The sequence below is a fragment of the Lissotriton helveticus genome, chromosome 10, assembly GCF_964261635.1.
Source record: "Lissotriton helveticus chromosome 10, aLisHel1.1, whole genome shotgun sequence".
NCBI lineage: Eukaryota > Metazoa > Chordata > Amphibia > Caudata > Salamandridae > Lissotriton > Lissotriton helveticus.
In genome coordinates, this window is record NC_136071.1 from 34158979 (window position 1) to 34178501 (window position 19523).

Consider the following 19523-nt stretch of genomic DNA (forward strand, 5'->3'; position numbering starts at 1 on the left):
CCCCATTTATGCTCTGCCCAAGTCATTGGGCTAATAAAATATATTTATGTTGTCTGTTAAAACAAATGGGTGCAAGTAGAAGAAATACTAATGCGGGACATAGTGGCAGATGTGGAAATACTCATACCAAGGAAGAGGATAGTCTCTGCACCTCCTCAGATGCCCACTGTCTTCCAACTCACCTCCACACCACCCGCACACCAACATGGAGCTTGCTAACAGTATTGCCTTTATTAAACTTGAAACCTTACTCACAGTGATGCCTTGTTTTCCTTACTGCTTCCTTGTAGTGAGGTACTACATGGTTTATGTGCTTGCGCTTCCTTCCATAACTTTCAGTCCAATGGGCGATCATCCTCACATTAATGTACTTCAAACGTTCGATCCTTATGACCTCAGCACTCTTCAGTAGTGCTTATGTGTCCCAATCTGTGACCTATCAATCCTGTCTGTGCTTCCTCATGTTAATACCCTTCTGAGTTGCCCAGTCCTCCTCAGTGGTACGTCACATTCTAGGTATGAGCTTCTTCACATTGAAGCACTCCCAGTAGTATGTGGTCTTACATTGATGCAGTTGCCATTTATTTCTGAGCCAGTTCATTCTGTTTGTGTAAGCTTCCTCATATTATTTCACTTCCAGTAATTTATCTTCCTTATGTAAGCACCTCCAATTCCTGTGCCTTGGAGTTTCCTAGTATGTCAGAGTGCATAGTCTTACTATCTCCCATTCCAATGTTGTACGTCCACCTTTCTTTTCACTGCCCCTCCTTGACCTCTTCCCCTCTTTCTGAAGGCAGAGCGTCCTGTGGACCTATTACAGCAACTTTTGTGAACCAGGCATTTTAGACCTCAAGATGTTTTTACAGGTCAACCATTTTTTTTGTTGATTATTGTAATTATTTTGAAACCAAAGAATATGGGGGCAAAAGAAATAATACATTGTGTGGCCCTATGACGATTTTATGGCACTTGTGCAGTATATGGCAAGTTAGTCTGCACCGTGTCCTCTGTTGAACTGGTGACCTGGCAGCTTGTCCGGTGACAGTGCAGGTCAAAGGTTAAGCAATCCAAAGGTGTCTGGGCCAGGTACGCAGGGCAAAATTGAAGGCGGTTGGTGGGGAACAGTTGAGGGGAATAGCATTTAATTGCACCTGTATTTTGGTGTCTGCCTTTGTTTTTGGGCAATTGTTTTGGATGGAGAGTTCAGCATCTGAAGGAATAGCATGGTTTGGCATCTTGAGCTATGCATTTGCTAATACCTGGTATAATTTTGTTTGATGATGTTAAGGTGGAATGGGAATGGAATGGGAAGATAGATCAGCACATAGGTCTAAAAAAAAATTCTCCTTTCTTGTTGTCAATTTGTGAGGACTTGATAGAGACGCTGGTTCTGCAGGACTTGTTTGTGTTGCCATAGATATATATCAGTCTTTCTTTAAGATTCAAAAGTAGATTATTGGGGCTTTTTCTTAGAATACTCTGCCAGAAGTGGATGTCTTTATGTATCTTGGGCTGGTGTCATATGTTCATGTTGGTGCTCTAGGCTAGTGCACTGTGGGATTTGCATAGAGCTCTTGCATTGTCAAAAGAATGATTACTTTTGTGTTCCACTTGCTATTCTTATGCAGTTCATGGAGGTGGTCTTTTGACTGGCTTTATGGTGCAGCTTCATAGATCCTTTTTGGTGCTACCCTTTAGAAGTCCTCTCCTGTCAGCAGTTCCAACCTGTGTCCGTATTTATTTATTTTGCTGGGTAGTCCACTCCATATGTCTGTTACGAGGATCGCTTTGGTGTACTACCACAGTTTATTATCTTATTCAGTTAACTTGGTAAGAAGATGTTTTTCATGTGCCCCTTGGATGGCCCCATTTAGATCTTCATTTTCATATCTATGAAGTAGCATAGATGCCTTTAATAAGGAAAGTTAGAAAGGGCTTATCCGCCTTAGCTGGTCTTGCAGATGTTGCTCTCATGGGCAGTTACATTTAGGTTCTTTTGGTGCCTCTCTATAGATACCTTTTGCTTCATGTAATGAAGCAGCTGACTAGATCTTTGAACCTCTGGGGGTTTCATTAAACCAGCTAACATTGAGATGAATGTGGGCCATTAATTTTGGTTGAATTTGTGATGGGCCTCGTCCTTTTATTGAGGCTGCGTTTCTACTTCTCATCTGAGGCCTTTTCCTTTGGTTTGGGGGCAAGAGCATTGTTCTTTGATTTGGGGGTTGAGGCCTCCTTCTTGGATAATGTTTTGGGACCAAGGCCTTGTTTTTTTGGTTGATCTGGTTGAGAGGCCTCCTTGGTGAATGGTCTGGGGCCGCAGCCTCGTTCTGTGGATGATCTGGAGCCGCTGTCTCATTCTTTGGCGAATGATTTACAGCTGATGCCTAGTTCTTTGATTAAGGGGTCTCTGGTGTGATGTCCTTTGAGCTCCCTCTGGGATCAATTTATTTGTGTGGTATGGTGTGAAGGAGTGGTTTGGTTAAGAAAATGGTAGACCTGTCCTTTGGTTGAGATAGTGTTGGTTGAGGCCTTTTACTTAAATCTAGTATGATGGGCTCTTGTCCTTTGGTTGGCTGCAATAGGCCTCATCCTTATATTAACAGCGAGCAAAGTTCATAATCTTTGGTTTAGTCAGTCCTAATCTTGCCATTGTTTTGAGGCATGCTGCAGCCTTCTAGTTTACCATTTTTTGCATATATTTGCAGTGACTAAGAGCTGCAGGGTATTGGTAAATATGGAGTTTCAGCAGGGACTGCTCATCATTTTGTGGAGGACTTTTTTTGTCTGGCTCCTATTTTTTTTTTCTCATTCTATCCTCTTTGCTTTGAACCGTGGTCACAGACGGTGGTTTTTCCACTGCATTCAGAACTCTTCTTTCTCCATGCCTTCCTGTGGTTGCATTGGGCACCACCCTTCCTGCTTCTGTTGTTTTTTTTTTTCTCTGTTGGTAGCCAGGCCATGTTTTTCAGTGGTAGGCGATTGAAAAGGCCAGGTTGGTGGTGGCCTTTGCTCTGGAGAGAGCCCGCAGTGCTTATGTTTGTTCCCCTCCGTTCAGCTGAAGGGTTGTATCTCTAGTGTGGAAGTGGTCTGTCTCCAGTATTTTGATCCTCATTTGTTTATATTTCTTCCGGCAGCGCTGCCTGACCGTCCTGGGCCAGCGAGTTTCTATGCACTTCAGTGATCCCAAGCCGAAAGTTAATGAGGACTGGCTCTGCGCGAAGGTAAGCAAAGACAAATGTAAGCTGAAGGCCACAAAAACTACTTTTCCTGGCTGCATGAATGCTGGAAACAAATTGGTCCTAGAAATTAGACAAAACTTTTCTGTGAGTGGTGCGTTGTGGATGATGTACCGGTCAGCTGTTGTTACTTTTATAAAAAGCTTCAGATGGCTGTCTTTTGGATTTTTAGTAGACAGCAGCTTAGTCTGTTGCTTGCTTCTGTCACACACTGTACATTCCAGCAGCATGCATGGCTAATTGCTGTGTTTAACACAAATGTACATGTTTTTTTGGTTGGTGTAGTTTCAGAACAGTTTTCAAACCTTTTGTGGAACAGTCTTTAAAGCAAAAGGAGTGTGTAGCAAGAACCCTTGATGACTTAAGATTCTCCCCCAGTAGTTGTAGTTGTGATTGCACGATATCTTGGAATTGTTTTTTTACAGCTGTAAAATGTGACCTCTAAAAGCCCCGGTTACGGTGCTGCCAATTCTCTCGCTGCTTGAGGATACAAAAAAAAACATCTCTCTTGCAGGAGATGCACCTATTAAAGAAAGACTGGCCCTGGCTAAGATTGAGATGGTTCACCTAACACTTTTCTTTTTCTTCCCCAGGCCCAACTAAAAAGGGTTGGAAAGCTGTACTCCTATTTACAGCTTTAAGGCAGAAGTGGTGGATAAGGGTAGAACCATAGCCCTCAGATGTTGTTTTAGCAGACTGTCCTTTCAGAATTGCCACAAATTACATCCCTTCCCAATAGCAAGAGATGTTAATGGTGGCAGCAATCAGTAACGCCATGCAAACACCGGACACAGAGGTCTTTAATTTCCGAGCCGTCCCTTATCAAAACTTGCACATGGATGTGGGAAACTCGAGTTTTCTTGCTGACCTAACTCTAGCGTCCTGTACTGGTCAGTCCTATTACTGCCAGTACAAGGGACCAGGGAAGACATGTGAAAACGAGTTCCCGATCTACATGACTGCTTCACTGAAAACGTCACAGGAGATCTCGACGGCGGCCTGTTCAGATCCCTCGACGTCGAACGTCGACGCCGCTTCGACCCAGAGCCCTGGGGAGACGGGGAACAGACTGCAGTCATCCCTCTCGACGCCGTAGTCGGTGCAATCGACACAGACGGAGACGCTTGCTGGTCTTCCTGCCCCTGGGGAGCCCCCCAGAGGCCTCAGCATGGGCAGATGAAGCTCCTCCAGACCCACCTTGTGCCTTCAGTCTTCTGTCTTCGAGGCCCTGAAGCCTGATCTTCATCCTATCCCTCAGGGTCCTGCTAGAGAAACCCTGGCAGATGTCACACTCCTCTGGGACATGGGATGAAGGAAGCCAGATGATACACACCTCGTGTGGGTCAGACTTGGCCTTCTTCCTGGAGCACTCAGGGCAGTTGTCGAATAATGCAGGCATATTTGACAATTAAAGAGTGCACCCAAAGACAAACAGGAAGAAACAGCAAAGTACTTCAAGAAAAGCACTCAAGTAATTTGAAAAAAGTGAAAAAATTACCAATAAACCCTTGAAAAGGGAGAGCTCAATGCTCCAGGGTCCTGCTTGCAGGAGCCGGAAAAAAGAACTGGATTATGACTATACACAGAGATCCCCTACTACAGAAGGAGTAGTTTCTGTCCTGTAACTCCAGTTCTGTAGTAGGGGTATCTCTGTTATAGTCATAAGCGCCCGCCCTCCTCCCCGGTGGAGAGAGATATTCATGTAAGGAATGCTACAGGTCTGGCGTGTTACGCCTTCAAAAAGAACTGAAAGTAAAAGGGACCTGCAGTGCATTGTGGGATACTGTGAAGTTCTGGAAAGTTCTCTTAAAGGCACAGTATCCTGTTCTGAGCCACATAATGGCAGCCTATGGGGCTTGTCTGTCCATGTCTTCCTCTCTATCATTCCAGAGGGTTTTTGCTGTTAAAGCAAGGGAAATCTGGACAGGCTTTGCTGTTTGTTAATTTTTGGTGGAATTTCTAGTCGAAGTACTGGACAGTGTAGCCTGTGGATATAGGCTGCATTATCTGTCTTTAATTCTCGCTTAAGTGTCTGTGCAGTTCTGCATTTTTCGACACCTTAAGAGATTATTTTTGATTGCTCCTGGGTCCACGCACATGGGCGGGACTATTCACTAGATTATGACTATAACAGAGATACCCCTACTACAGAACTGGAGTTACAGGACAGAAACTACTCCTTCCTCAGACCAGAAGAAATTACAAGAAAAGAAGACGGACCGAACACCTGTGCTGTAGCTAACAAGAGGAAGACGCCCACTGTCTCCACCTCGATACTGCTCCTGCGAAATCTCGGTGTGTCCTGCAGCCACCAACCTCGAAAACCCCGGAGGACCTGCCTGTCTGCCTGCCTTCAACCACAGACTCTCTCCCGTGAACACCGGATTTGTGCATTTCCAACCTCTGGCTCCGGCCGGACACCCCAAATCCGCCCCACTGTGCACTTGCCGTCCACGGCCCGAGTGGGCAAACACCAGAGGTGTTCTCCCCGGCGATCCTGACCCTATGTCTGGCGACCTCTAACCTGCCTCAAACCTCTAGCCTACTCATGCTGCCTAAATCCGGAAGGTCCCCCAACCGCGACTAGGAGATGTTAAGAAGATCAGACCCTAAAAGGCACACCTGCACCCGACGCCCCACAGCCTTGGGTGGTCCAACTGACGATGCCAAGCCAACCCCAAGATCCCAACTTACCTCTCGAAGTGGTGGTCGCACCCAGAAGACCTTCGTCCCCAAGCCTGCAGTGCCTTTGCAAATCGGAGGTTCCCCATTGCATACAACATGGCGCCCAACGTTGAAATGGCATCCTGCACCCGGCCGCCCTAGAGCCACTGAGGGTGCACCTTTGGTGCTACTTTGTTTTGCCATTTGCCCTGAGCCAAAGTCTAGGAGCTTTGCTCCCACAACCAAGTGGCCTGCTCGTCAGCAGCTACCAACTGGAGGCCCCCTATCCCTCATTGGATAATATTGGGCCTCAGCACCCGGCCGCCCTAGTGCCTCTGAGGGTGTAACGAGAGTGCATCCCTAAGCCTTGGGGACCCCTGAGTCTACCCCAGAACCCCAACTCCACTACTGAATACTTACCTTTAAATCAATAACACTATTTTCATCCATAGGATAACATTGACTTTTTTTCTTGGAAAAGTTTCTAAAAGTTTAAAAACCTAAAGAAATTCTTTAAAAATGTACTAACTAACAAAAACGATGTTACTTACCTGTTAACAGGAAATGTCCCAGTGTAGTATCCAGCTATACTACACTGTGTAAGAAAAGTAACTCACATTTACTGAAAATCCTATACAAAGTATATGTACTGTATTTACAAAGTATTGCATTTCTCAGAAATCATACTGTAAGTCAAAACAAAATGCATTTACAATCGCAATCCAAACTGTTACAATCTGTATATTTACCGCAAAGTACTTCTCACTTGCCAGGCTTGCTTGGTTCTTTGCCTGCATTCGCTGGAGTTCAATATCAATGTGCGGAAGTCGCACCTCATTCCCTCTCAGAAGCTCCTTTTCATCGGAGCAGTTCTGGATACGGTGCAGTTTCGGGCCTAGCCTCCCGAGCCGTGAGTCCGGGATATTCGGGCTATGATTTTAATTTTTTTGTTCCCTGATTCCAATAGGGACCCCCGGCCCCCACTTGCACCATAATTGTTTCCCACACCGCTGCTTTGCGGGTCTGGGTTCTGTGGGCTCCTAGCTCGCCGGTAGTTAACAGGCGCCATCTTTGGTGAGGACGCGCCGTCTAGAGGCGCCGGACCGAGCGCTCTAGCCTTGCGGCCCTCCTCCGCCCGCCCTACTTAAACCTTGTCTCAGCGCGCAGCGGTGACACGCAGCGGGTCGCGCCTTCACTGCGCCTGAGTCGCGCGAGAGTCCTGCCCGTCTGCGCCCGTCAGCGCTAAGGAAGCGCTAGGGCAGGGCTCTGTCTCTTGGCCGGTACGTTTATCGTACTTCTTCGTCTGCCTTGCAGGTATGTATTCTAAAACCGACCTTCTTCACCTCCGTCCTACCCCTGACCCTTGCACGGTGAACTCTTGTCACCCTTTGTGTGGGCCTTTTAGGTGCCCTGACTGTGCTTTCTTATTTCCTAATCCTACCCCGATCTCTATCCAGTGCCCTATTCCTCGTCGGTCATCAGAGCCTACTACACTTAAGATCTATCATCTTAATGTTCGATCTTTAGTCAAGCACCACCTTGACGTTTATGACTTACTCGCTGAGGCCCCTGACATATTTTTTATGTCCGAAACCTGGCTCCATAATGACGCTTTAGTTGCTACTAATTTGGCACTCCCCCCAGAGTATACTATTTATACCCTCAATCGTGACTCTAGAGGGGGTGGCATCGCTGCCGCTGTCAAAACCTCGTATCCCTGTACTTGGAAGGCTATGAATATTGCGGGGTGCAAAAGCGCATATTTTTCGATTTCAGTTAATCCGCATTTCTCTTTTTCTGGCTTACTCGTCTACCGTCCCCCGGGCCCTGATGCTGCCTTCAGGGCCGCCCTTCCTGATGTAGTTAGCTCCTTGGCTCTGAAAACTGCCAATTTTAATATTATCGGGGATCTGAATTTGCATTTTGATTCCCCTTGTCCTTCTGCGGCCAGCAGCACCTGTGCTGATTTGGAGGCTCTCCAACTCTCTCAATTAGTTCTTCTTGACACACATATTGGTGGTCACATCCTTGACACTTTCTTTACCTCTCTTACATCGGCCAAAGTCCTGCCCCCCAGACCTATGGCTTGGACCGACCACCACCTTATTGAATGCCATCTTTTACTTGAAGACCCCCCTGTTGCCGCCGCCACTCCTGCCACTCTCAGGCGCCCGTGGAAAAAGCTGAAACTTAATGATTTTCATCTGCTCTTAGGCGAGATTCCCCTGGCCCCTTTCACAGATGTGGAGTCTGGTTACAATCTTTACTGCAGCTGGATTACCAATGCACTGGACAAGCTTATTCCTCCTATCCTGACTAAACAACAGCGCAGCCATTCCAGTCCCTGGTATGACGACGCTCTTCGGCTACTAAAAAGATCTTGCAAGCAAGCCGAAAGAGCTTGGCGCAAGTCATATGACCCGATCAGGAAAGCTTTGTATCTTGCTACCATCAAGATATATCATAGAGCCATCTGCAGGGCCCGGGCCTCTTACTTCTCTCGTGAGTTCAGTGCTAGTACCAACCCTAGTAAACTTATCTTTAAAGCACTGAAAGATCTCTCGGCCTGTAGAACTTCTACCGCCGAGATTTGCTCTGCCTCCCACTGTGAGGACCTGGCCGCCTTCTTTATTAATAAGGTGGAAGGTATTTATCAAGCCTTTCCCAGCCCCACAGGTTCCCGGCAGTGTAACACAGTTACTCCCAAGACCACCATCTCGTTATCCCATCTTCCGGAGCTTTCTACGGAGGAGTTTGACAATCTTGTGATTAGGGTGAAATCTGGTTCCCCGAAAGATCCTCTGTGCCCATTACAATTCAGGGAATCCTCCTCCATTTGCCTTCCCCCGCTTTGTGAGCTCATTAATTTGTCCCTGTCCTCGGGCTCCGTACCTGGTCCCTGGAAACAGGCGCAGGTAATTCCTGTCCTGAAAAAACCTGCTCTAGACCCCAAAAAAGCGGAAAACTATCGCCCCATCTCTCTCCTCCCGTGGGCCGCTAAACTGACCGAGGCTCATGTCAATAACATTCTAGCAAAACATCTCCATTCTGCGAATATTTTAGACCCCTCGCAGAATGGTTTCAGGCCCGGTCACAGTACTGAGACTGCTCTCCTGTATATGGCGGAACATCTTCGCATGCTGATGGATTCAGGCCACACGGCGGCACTTGTGCTTCTTGACCTAAGTGCCGCTTTCGACACTGTCTCCCATGACATTTTACTACAACGTCTGGCTGAGGCTGGGGTGGATAAGCTGGCTCTTAAATGGTTCAGATCTTTTCTATCCGATCGCTCCTTTAGGGTCATCACTCCCCCCTTCGAATCCACATCTCATGCGATTGCCCAGGGAGTTCCACAGGGTTCGGCTTTGAGCCCCACCCTATTTAACCTTTATGTTCAGCCGCTAGCTGCTGTCGCCTTGCGTGGGAACCTTTCCATCGTGTCCTACGCAGACGACACGCAGCTGGCGGTTGCGATTAGTGGAGCTTCCGATCTCGAGGCAGCAAAGTTCCGTGAGGGACTTATATCTGTGGCCCACTGGATGAATGATAATTTCCTGCAATTGAACGCCAAGAAAACCGAGGTGCTCATTGTGGGGAAACAAACTCATCTGTGGGGCGACTGCTGGTGGCCAGCTGAGCTCGGTCCTACCCCTACCCCCGTTTCTGAAGTGAAAAACCTTGGGGTTTGGTTCGACTCCCAACTGAGCTTTTGCACTCATACTAAAAAGACTGCTGCATCCTGCTTTGGGATCTTGCGTCAGCTTCGGTCCACTTTCAAATACTTTGACGCTCCCACCCGACAACTGATTGTGCAAGCCATGATCTTGTCTAAATTAGATTATGCCAGCTCCCTTTTTCTTGGAGTCAATCAGGCTGAGCTCGCCCGTCTCCAACGCGTCCAAAACGCTGCTGCCAGGGCCCTGGTTGGCTTACCCAGATTCTGCTCAGCTAGGAAAACCATCTCTAATCTCCATTGGCTTCCGGTGGCACAGAGAATAAAGTTTAAATCCCTCATACTGACATTTAAAATTTTAAAGTTCTCTTCCCCTCAGATTTTGCAGCAACTTATTTCCACTTATGTCCCTGCTCGTTCTCTGAGGTCTTCTGCTCTCCACCTTGCCATTGTTCCTCGTTTCAAGAGATCCAGGACTGGCGGTCGTTCCTTCCGAGTCCTTGCCGCCAAGCTATGGAATTCCCTGCCTGTCCACATTCGTGCCATTAATGAGCTCCTCGCTTTTAGGAAGGCTGTTAAAACCTTTCTCTTCCCCTTAGGTCCATAGTTTCTGTTGTTGTGTTGTGCTTTCCACCTTCTGTCCGGTTTTTGTTCTGTTCTAGCGCCAGGACGCCCCTTCGCTGGGGCATCTGTGCGCTCTATAAATCCGGATAACATAACATAACATAACATAACATACTGATGTTTCAGCATCTATCCCAGCATTTGGTGAGAATGACCCTGAGGCTGCTGGCCCTCATGGCCTCCTGCATCCTGCTGGTGATTCATGCCAGATGGCATATGCGGGCTCTGTAGTGGGACCTGATGTGCCAGTGGGTGCAGCATCAGGGGAACAGGGGAATCTTTCCGATGTCGTCCAGATTTCGGAGGGGACTACATGTCAGTTGCAATGGTGGCTCACAAACTGTCAACCGCAGATCCCTCTCCCTTCCCAAACCATTGTTCACAGTGGTGACAGATGCGTCACTCTTGGGATGGGGCGGCTCAAGGGAGTTGCGGACATCAGGGGTCACTGGTCTCCGGCGGAGTCCGGGCTCCACATCAAAACATTACTGCCCTTGATAGACAAGTCCGGAGAGATGGCTTTTTTGGCCGTTCTGTCCTCCAGGAAGGCCTATCTGGGAAGAGGGTGGAACACCCCCTCCCACAGGGTGACCTGCTGATTAGCCTCCTTGGGACGGTGAGCTTCAAAGAAGCTACCACCCTTGAAAGCGAATCTAGCTCCCCTCACAGGACAAGAAGGCCCCCCAGTCTATTACCACCCCTAAGGTGGGCTACTGTGAGGTGGACACTATTTTTCAGGAAGTGCTCATTTTAGGGATGTAGTGAACCCAAGGGACAGTAGCCATTTGGCTACCACTCTCCATTACCCTAGCGCCTCTAAAGTGCCACTGGCACCAGATAAGCAGATCCTGACAACCTAAAAAAAGCAAAGAGGGCACCGAAGTGCTGCAAAAGTTGAGAAAGAAGAAGCAGCAGCTGACTTGGTACCAACCCTGCTGGCCTGTCTGCATCCCTCTTCGAAAACAAAGCCAAAGTTGACTCGTGCTGCAGCTGTGGCTCCAGAAAACTGGGAGGACTGCCTGCCTTCGAAAAAGACTCAAGACCTCTCTTGAATAGCAGACCTGCCCAGAAGAAACTCCAAAAAGAAGACTGAGGGCTCAAACTGCCAAAATCTGAAATCTGAAGCAACCACTGCACCTGTCTCCTCCGGCCCGAGTTTGAGTGGGCCAACAGTGCCAACAAGATCCCCCAGCCCTCTAGAGGTAGAGTCCATTGTGGTATCACTCCTCCTGGACTCCCCGACGTAGCCTGCTGCCTCTGTACTCATGCCCCCGCTGTACTCATGCCCCCTCTATCCTTACTGCTTAGGTAAGGAAAAACCAGACGCCTAAAGACACCTCTGCACCCGTGGTCCCAGGGCCTTGGAGAAGAGAACCAAAGGTATCCCCCCGACAGCCCCCCCGCCCTTATATTCCCGAGCAGTGCAAGGCCTGAACCAATCTGCTTGCTTCAGCCAGACTGGTTTCCAATCCAGACCCTGCAGTCTCTTACAGAGACCCATCCTCTTTAAAACTTATTGGGCTCCCGACGCTTATTTGCACCCAGCTCTTGGCCACCATCGTGCTGCTGGTGGTGTACTGTTGGTGCTGCCTTAGACCTTGCCCACCACTCACCTTAACTCCTGGAGATTGGTCCTGTACGTCGCTGTACTATACCAGTTTGTAGAACTTGTTCTTCCATCCATAGGATAACATTGCAGAACTCAGAAATTGCACTTTGTTCACTTTTTGAAGTGAAAAGAATTTATATTTATATTTAACCCCTTCGACGCTCAGCTCGTCATGAGTTACGCCTCTCGTACGCTCATGACGAGCTGAGCTCATCATGAACCACGGGTTTTCGAAAAAGTCAGCGCACAGCGGGAAAACGCGTAGCGCGCATTGGGGTTAAGAACGTACTTACCTGAACGATCAGAGTCTTGATATATCACATACAGAGGCAGCTTCCTAAGGAGTGATGTATTTAAAGAAAGTACTGATAACACTGCCAGTGACGCTCACAAACCGTTACTCCTTAATTAGCCATCATACACACCAGTATTATCATTCACATTATCACCTTTGATCTTGAGCCACTACTGTTGGGTCAATGTTAATCTGTCTTTTGAAAATGAAGTCTCTCCCTGTGTATCCCAATGGAATCTAATTAGTTAAAGCAGACACCGAAGAATGCCTCTGCATCAAAGCAAAAAAACAGTTGGGGAGTTTATGGTAGCTGAAAGAAGCTCTGCATCATAATGAACCTTGCTGCCCACTTCTGTGATGTCATTATAGCTCACTTGCATGTCTGATGCAGGAGGTCTGCTATAGAAATTGAAAATGTGAGAGGTTGCAAGACCTTGAGGAGGACTTTGATCCTCTTGATCTAGAAATCGGCAGTCTTCTCACTCTTGTAAAAGGCTTTCCTTCCTACATAAGCGTTTCAACCAGAGGACAAGGCGTCTTGCGCTGACCTCATTCATAAAGTTACCCACATTGCACTACAATTTAACAATCCATTGAAGGAAAACTACTCTAGTTTTGCTTTAGAAACTGTGGACAAACACTAGTAATAATGATTGATTCTTCAGTTGATAAAAATACCGAAAGTTTGTTTCCAACTGGAGCTGCACAGACAAAATAAAGATCTTTGGCAGCGTGGGAGGCCTGCACTCAGCTGAATGCAATGCGGCTCGCTATGTAATATTCCCAACAGCATGGTCACTTCCCTGTCAATATTCAGGTGCTTCATATTTAGCCTAAATCTACCTGCTTAGCAACATAGCCCTGTACAAATAATGGGACAGGCACACGCTGGAGCACAGGAAGCCTTCCTGGAATGTCTCCCTCATGAGAAACCACTTTCTAGGAATATAAGAAGGCTTCTGGTGAAGAGAGAAGTAGAGAAGTAATGGATTTGTATTCTTACGGTTTTGCCAATAGGCAGCCGGCAATGGGCATCACTATGTTGCGGTGCATGGATTATGGTGTCTTGAACCATTAGTTAACCATAGATTAGCACTATGTTTAGCTTCTATGAATAAGCAGGTTGTAACGTGTGAAAATCCTGATTCCAATTTTTAAGCAGCTATGCACAAGAGATACTTTGAATAGTAGGTTTCCTGCTGCTGCTCATTAAAGTAATGAATCGGACTAGGTGGGTGCAGAAGTAAATATGGTGCAATTTTAAGCACATCAAAATCCTTGACTGGCCACCCAAACACAAATGCTTACATTTGAAACATAACATCTTCCTACTTAAAGGCCTTTCAGCATCCTTGAGGGTGCACTTAGTTGCAAATTTCAGTGTGCAAGCTTTAGGATTTGAGCAGCCACGCCGCCTGGATCATTCATAGAATATTCCCTTCATCTTGGACAGTAAACCAGATTTTGCCAGCAGTTCTTATAAAAGCACAGACACCTGCATTAGGTCTTTGGTGTTCACCTATGTAGTACTCTTGGGTAACTCTTGTCAATAGGACCGTTCTCTTACTTTGAAAATTAGTGGCAAAGGACTAAAGTCATTTGTAAATGTCTTGGAAGAAATGATTTCCAGAAATTTCCTGGAATCCAAAAAAGAAAATGTTGCCTTTTCTCTTGTGATGTATACATATCTGTGAATAGGCAGGAGGTTGTCCCGTGGGGGCCAAGGTACTGGGCTGAGGGTTTTGGTGACTGAAAGAAAGGAATTTGATTATTGCCATCCAGTGTCATCATTTGTTTTTTTGTTTGCTTTGCAGTGCGGAGTCCAGAATTTCAAGCGTAGAGAGAAATGCTTCAAGTGTAGTGTCCCCAGAGCAGGTAAGAATTTTAGACTGGATAGTACAGAATCACAGTTCTGACCTACAGTATTCCCTGTTCCAAGCACACTGCCTCACTTCCCAACCTTTCTGTCAGTGGACTTCGACCTGTTCTGCAAAGCTCTTCTATGGCAGCACTGAGACACATGCATGTATGTGTGGTTCTGCTAGTGGCCCTAAATGCAGATCTGCTTTTCAAATGCAGGCTAGCTACAGCTTTTTCTAATCACCCCATGACTGACCTGCATCACCCGCTATAACTAATTATTTCTTCTCACATTTGCCATTGCTCACCATTGTTGACCTGCTGCACACACTATTCTATTAACACCACATTCACAGCTTTATCAGTGCACATTCATGTAGACTTGCAGCTGCCCTGCTTTTCCTCACTTGCTGTTATAAGTCACTCTGTGTTCCCTCAGATTGCACCAGCCTCCTATGTTGTTAGTCTCCACTACTACTACTACTTGCTCTGGATGTTGGTCCACAGGTTGTCAGTCTGTTAAAGTGCAGCATTCCTCAAGCTGTATTTGACAGATGAGCAGATCTTGTCTCTTAACAGGTCAAGTATTCCTTTAGGCTCTAGCTGTCTTTCAGTTCATATTGCTTTTTCACCTAGGTGATACAGTACCCCATCACTGGAATACATTAGAAAGTAAAAATGTTTCTAATCCCAATTCTGTTTCTCCATTATGGTTTCTTATACTTCACTGCCGATGTGCAGGAGTTTCCAAGACATTACCGATAGACTCCTATCCGTCATTCATAAATATCAGTGAAGGTTCCTATGATGAAAGCAAATTGTTCCTAATTCTCGTTCTTGGGCGTGGACGAGTTCCATGATGTTCATGATGAAAGTCCTGCACTTGGAGCTCTTAATCATTGAAGATCCATATTTGACAAGCTCAGTTTCTCTTTCGATGCTGTTTGGGAAATAATGGGAGTCTTGTCCGGAATGTGAATGCCTGTAGCAATTCGGGCATTGGTGAGGAAGTTTTAAAATAATTTCTGGCAGTGCAACCGTATATTTTTTAGGGAAATCTACATGCAAGAAAGATGTAGACGGTAGGGTTAAAACACCCTTGTAATACTGTTCTGTTTGTAGTGTACCTACCTCATTATTTGGCCCGCACTGCAGTTCAAACTTGGAGGGACTTAAAAGTGAATTCCTAATGGCTACTTAAGAGTTATGTTGTAGTGCAGGTAGTATAAAGAGGATTTCCTGGCCGCTACTTACTATAGACTATTCCACTACCTTGGTGCGCATTTGAAGATAGATACTGTTCACCAGGTCAGTTGCCTGTTCTCGCCTGAACTGTATTTGCAAATTTGGGCTAGCAGAAAGCTCTGTTCCCATTTAATTTGCTTTGATTCTGATACTTGATTCTGATACTTCTAGTTGTAGCTGGGCTTAGTCCATGTAAAATATGTGGTCCTTGTCAATGGCCCTTGTTCAAAATGCATCTACTACTTCTGAACAAAGATGAAGCCATTGCAACATTCCCTTCCCCATGCGAAACCTTAAAGGAAGATAGATGCCCCACACAATCGGAACCTGTTTCTGTAGAGGTTGTTGTCAGACGTGCTCCACCCACCTAAGAGAAAAAGCGTAAGCACATGTATGCTTTACTCATTGAGGGTTAAACTTGAAAGCTTCTGTGGGTGGTTGCTGTGCTGATGGACATTTTTCTGTTACTGCATCATTGAGAAATTCATTTATACCATTCCCCCATTTCCCAATACTATACCACCCAAGACGTCCTGAGACCTTGGTGTTTAAAGCCCTGTTTGGGCCTTGCCCGGTGTAATTATCGGGCAATTCCTTGTTTTTTAAACGCCGAGCGGGTGTTAGGCTCCTGCAAAACCATCCTGTGCAGCTAGGTGCTTCAGGAGATAATATTCATTGTATTGTGCCTGAAATAAATCTACTAGAGGTGAGTGTAACAAATAACTTCTTTCCCGGGCTCTCAACAAGCCCCTTGCACACCATTTTCAATGATGTGTCCTCTTTTAAGATTTGTCTGGTTAAGTTTTCTGCTTGGCTAAGTTTACTACTTTTATGTTTAAAGCTCAAGAGTATTCAGTCACTCTCCCTATTCAACTGAGGTCCTCTCTTAGATGAACAGGACCCTAATGTCTCTTGGTTACATAATCATAAGTACTCCTCCACGTTTTTTAGTCGACCAGGAATGCCCACGAACATTAGGGCAGGAAGGTGTTGACAGTATAGTGCTTCTATATAGTCCTTCTGCTTGGGAGGGTTAAATAAAATAGATATATAGTGGAAATATGCACCTTGAAACAAAACCTCTACAGCAAAAACATTAGTTTAGAGTTACACAGCTTAGACTAAAATACCAGCTTAAAACAGCTCTTGGTGCACCCTGCAGCAATTCAGTTTTCAGGTGAGGAGCGACCCTCCTGATGAAGCTGGCCACCCATTGTGGGTGAGGGGGATCCAAATCCATTTTACAAAATACACTAAAGAAACAGTGTGGTTAAGCATGACTACAAGCCTTTGTAGCTTTGTGATACAGGAATCTGGTGTCTCTACAAGACCATAGGAATCACATTCCCAAAGTCATCCTGAAACTTCTGACGTTCTAGATCTTCCTAAATATTGCTTGCAAATTGGCCTTCCAATAACATCTGTTACTCTCCTAAATGTTTTGTTTGGTGTACGTTTTGTGGCCTTGATATATACATTTTTTTAGGGTGGCCTGTACCACTTTGATTCTGTTGCGATTAATCCTTCAGCTATAAAGGTATTCAGAACATCTCCCAATGGAGTGATTTTTAGGTCTCGCTGAGCCAGCGCATGCGCTGCTCTGCGAGACATTTAGTGTATGGCTCCAGAAAATGCTACCACGCGCTTTTGCTTGTGGCAGCCTAGAGCTTGCGGATACGCGCACGAGCGCGCGTGCCTTGCTCCGCCTCTCCAATGCTCGATATGCCTCTCCTTCGTCTCCCGCGCACAAAACTTGCGGCCGCACACATGCTTTTTTAAAATTTTCCTTTAGCTGCTCCACCACTCGTGGACTTGGGCTTGTTTCTTTTAGACTTTGTTCTCTGACCACTGCCTCCATTCCTAACCTTCCTTATCCCTACCCGTCTCTGATTTGCCCCAATACATGTTCTCCTTCGGACACGGCGCTCCAGATTTCCCACCAAATCTCCCATTAATCATCCGCAGGGTTGAATTCCGATGAGATCTTCATTAGGCTAAATAAATGCAGTGTTTTCTGAGACTGTCTCCCTGACATTTGCGGCGTATAAATCAAAAGAGCACTGTGTTTTTAAACCTGTGTACGGCAAAGCAGTCCTGCTTTATTGTCCTTACAGCTTTCACGAGGAACGCATTCTGCTGTGATATTAAAGAACAGTAGCCTTCCTTCTAAGCACTTGTTGATTTCTGTGGACAGCTGCAGTCAAGGCGCAATTGTAGGCTGGCGCAGTGTTTTCCCCGTTTAATCAGAGCTATATGGGAAGCGCGCAACGCCTTTGTAGTGCAGATATACACCGCCTCCATTTCCTTATTTGCTACAGCGCTTCAGACGGTCCCCGATCTTGTTCCAATATAGGCGCGTCTCACCCCATGGTTTGAGTGGACACATTCCTTCACCGAGAAACCTCACATGTATTTTGTGGTCGCACTGGACCTGGGGCGGCTCATTGAGAAGATCCGGCTACCCTCATTATCCTCATGATATTTACCTCCTCAAAGATGCACCCTGTTCTGTAATAGCTGACAGTGGCTCTTACCATCTAAATATTACACTTTAATTTCTGAAGCCTTTCAAGTGACTCATAAAGCCCAAAGGTGTTACATTTCTCCCCTGTCCCTCTGCAGGCATGTTCTAATGCAGCGGTTCTTATATCCTTTTGACTTCCATGGACCCCCCAATGAATCACTGTTGGAAGCCACGGACTGCCACCTAAGCAATTTTGACAACATGAAAAAAAAATACCCAGAACTATAGTAAAAAGTAGATAGAAAAAAAAATTACAACATATTTTCTTTAATACACAAACACAAATCAAAATGTTCATTTTAATGGACATGTTGGAGGTTTTCAAAAAGTGATTTTATTTTTACAAGATTAAGTGCTATCCTAAACTCTCGCACATCACTTTATCTTTTATGCACCTAATGCAGCCTTTCTTTTTGTTGGGGCACACCAGTGCTCCAGTGAGAACACAACCAAGCACACCACCAGACTGAACGTGTGCTGCTCCAATGAATCAAATGGAAGAGTTCAACTTCATTTTTAGTTGCTAATGCCAAATTCTTGCAAAGTTACTGAGCTTACATTTTTTGATGTGTTGTGTTATGTATATACTCTAGTAGTCTAGTAATGATATGTCCTTCCTACCCATCTCTGATTCGCCCCTACACATCTTCTCCTTCTTTAACTTGTTATTTTATACTATTTAATGTAGTTTGGTAATTTTTTCTTTAGCATTTTTTCCTCACTTTCCACATGCGTTACTACCTTCGCTCTCACCCCATTAATCTGTTCATCTATCCATTTTATCACCGCTCGTAATGTTTCCCATTTAATACACCTTCCACCTTTCCTTTGTGCCTGCTCATCATTCCATTTCACTCAACCATCTCCCCATATACTCTACTTATATCCCTGCCTCCTTCCTTCTTATTCCTTGCATTATTCCTTCCTTTCGACTTCCTTTTTTCCCCGTTCTATTCCTTCTTTTCACCTTTCTTTATTTCCTTCCTTCATCTTTATCCCAATACTATTCCTGCTTTTCGTCTCTCATTCCTTCTTTTTTGTCTCTCGGACTATTCATATTTACGTCATTCTTTCCTTCCTTTTTATCCTCAGTACAAATACTTCATTTCGCCTTTCTTTCAGTTGTTTGTATTCATTCATTCATTCCCCCTTCTCTTCCACAGTTCTTATTTCTTTATCTCTCCCTTTCGCGCTGTGTATTTTTTATCCTCTTGTTTCTTTTCGCTGCCCTATATTTACTTCTACTCACCTTTCTTACTTTGTTTCTCCATTTCTCTTTTGCCTTTTATTCCTTCATTTGTCTTTCGCTAGCCTTCGTTCTCTCTGTTCTTGTACTCTTCTGTCTGTATCCATTTCCGGCACTCAGTCCCTTTCTTTTCCTCTCCTCTTTCTTCCTCTGTCTCGCCTTAAATTTCTCTGCCTCCTCCTCTCTCCCTCCCCCCACCCCTATTACTGTCAGTGTCCTTCCTCCTGTGCTGCATGGCTAAACACTTAAAAGATCCCAAAGGCGAGACCTATTGGCTATGCCAATGCTGGTTCTAGAATGTGTATGGTTGCCCTTCAGTGAGGACTGTGGGCATTTTTGGGAATCTTAATACTGATTTTGCTATGAAATTCAGGCATTTTTAAAACTGTTTCATAAAGACAAAGGTAGGTTTGATTGTAAAAATGAGTAGCATTCTTTTTATTGTGATGTTTCCGGCTCCCATGAAGAAAATGGTTATACAAATGTCCCTGGTTAGTGTACAATTAAAAGTTACTAGTTATTTTCAATATCAAGAGCAGTT

General features: G+C 45.6%; 1 protein-coding gene across 1 annotated transcript in view; it reads left to right on the top strand.

Moving 5' to 3' along the window:
- RBM10 (RNA binding motif protein 10) overlaps positions 1-19523 on the top strand; it is a 212854-nt gene that overhangs the window by 65075 nt on the left and 128256 nt on the right. The window contains exons 9-10 of the mRNA XM_078664667.1: positions 3138-3224; positions 13922-13982. Coding sequence (XP_078520793.1) covers positions 3138-3224; positions 13922-13982 — 148 coding nt within the window. The remainder of the gene's footprint in view (positions 1-3137; positions 3225-13921; positions 13983-19523) is intronic.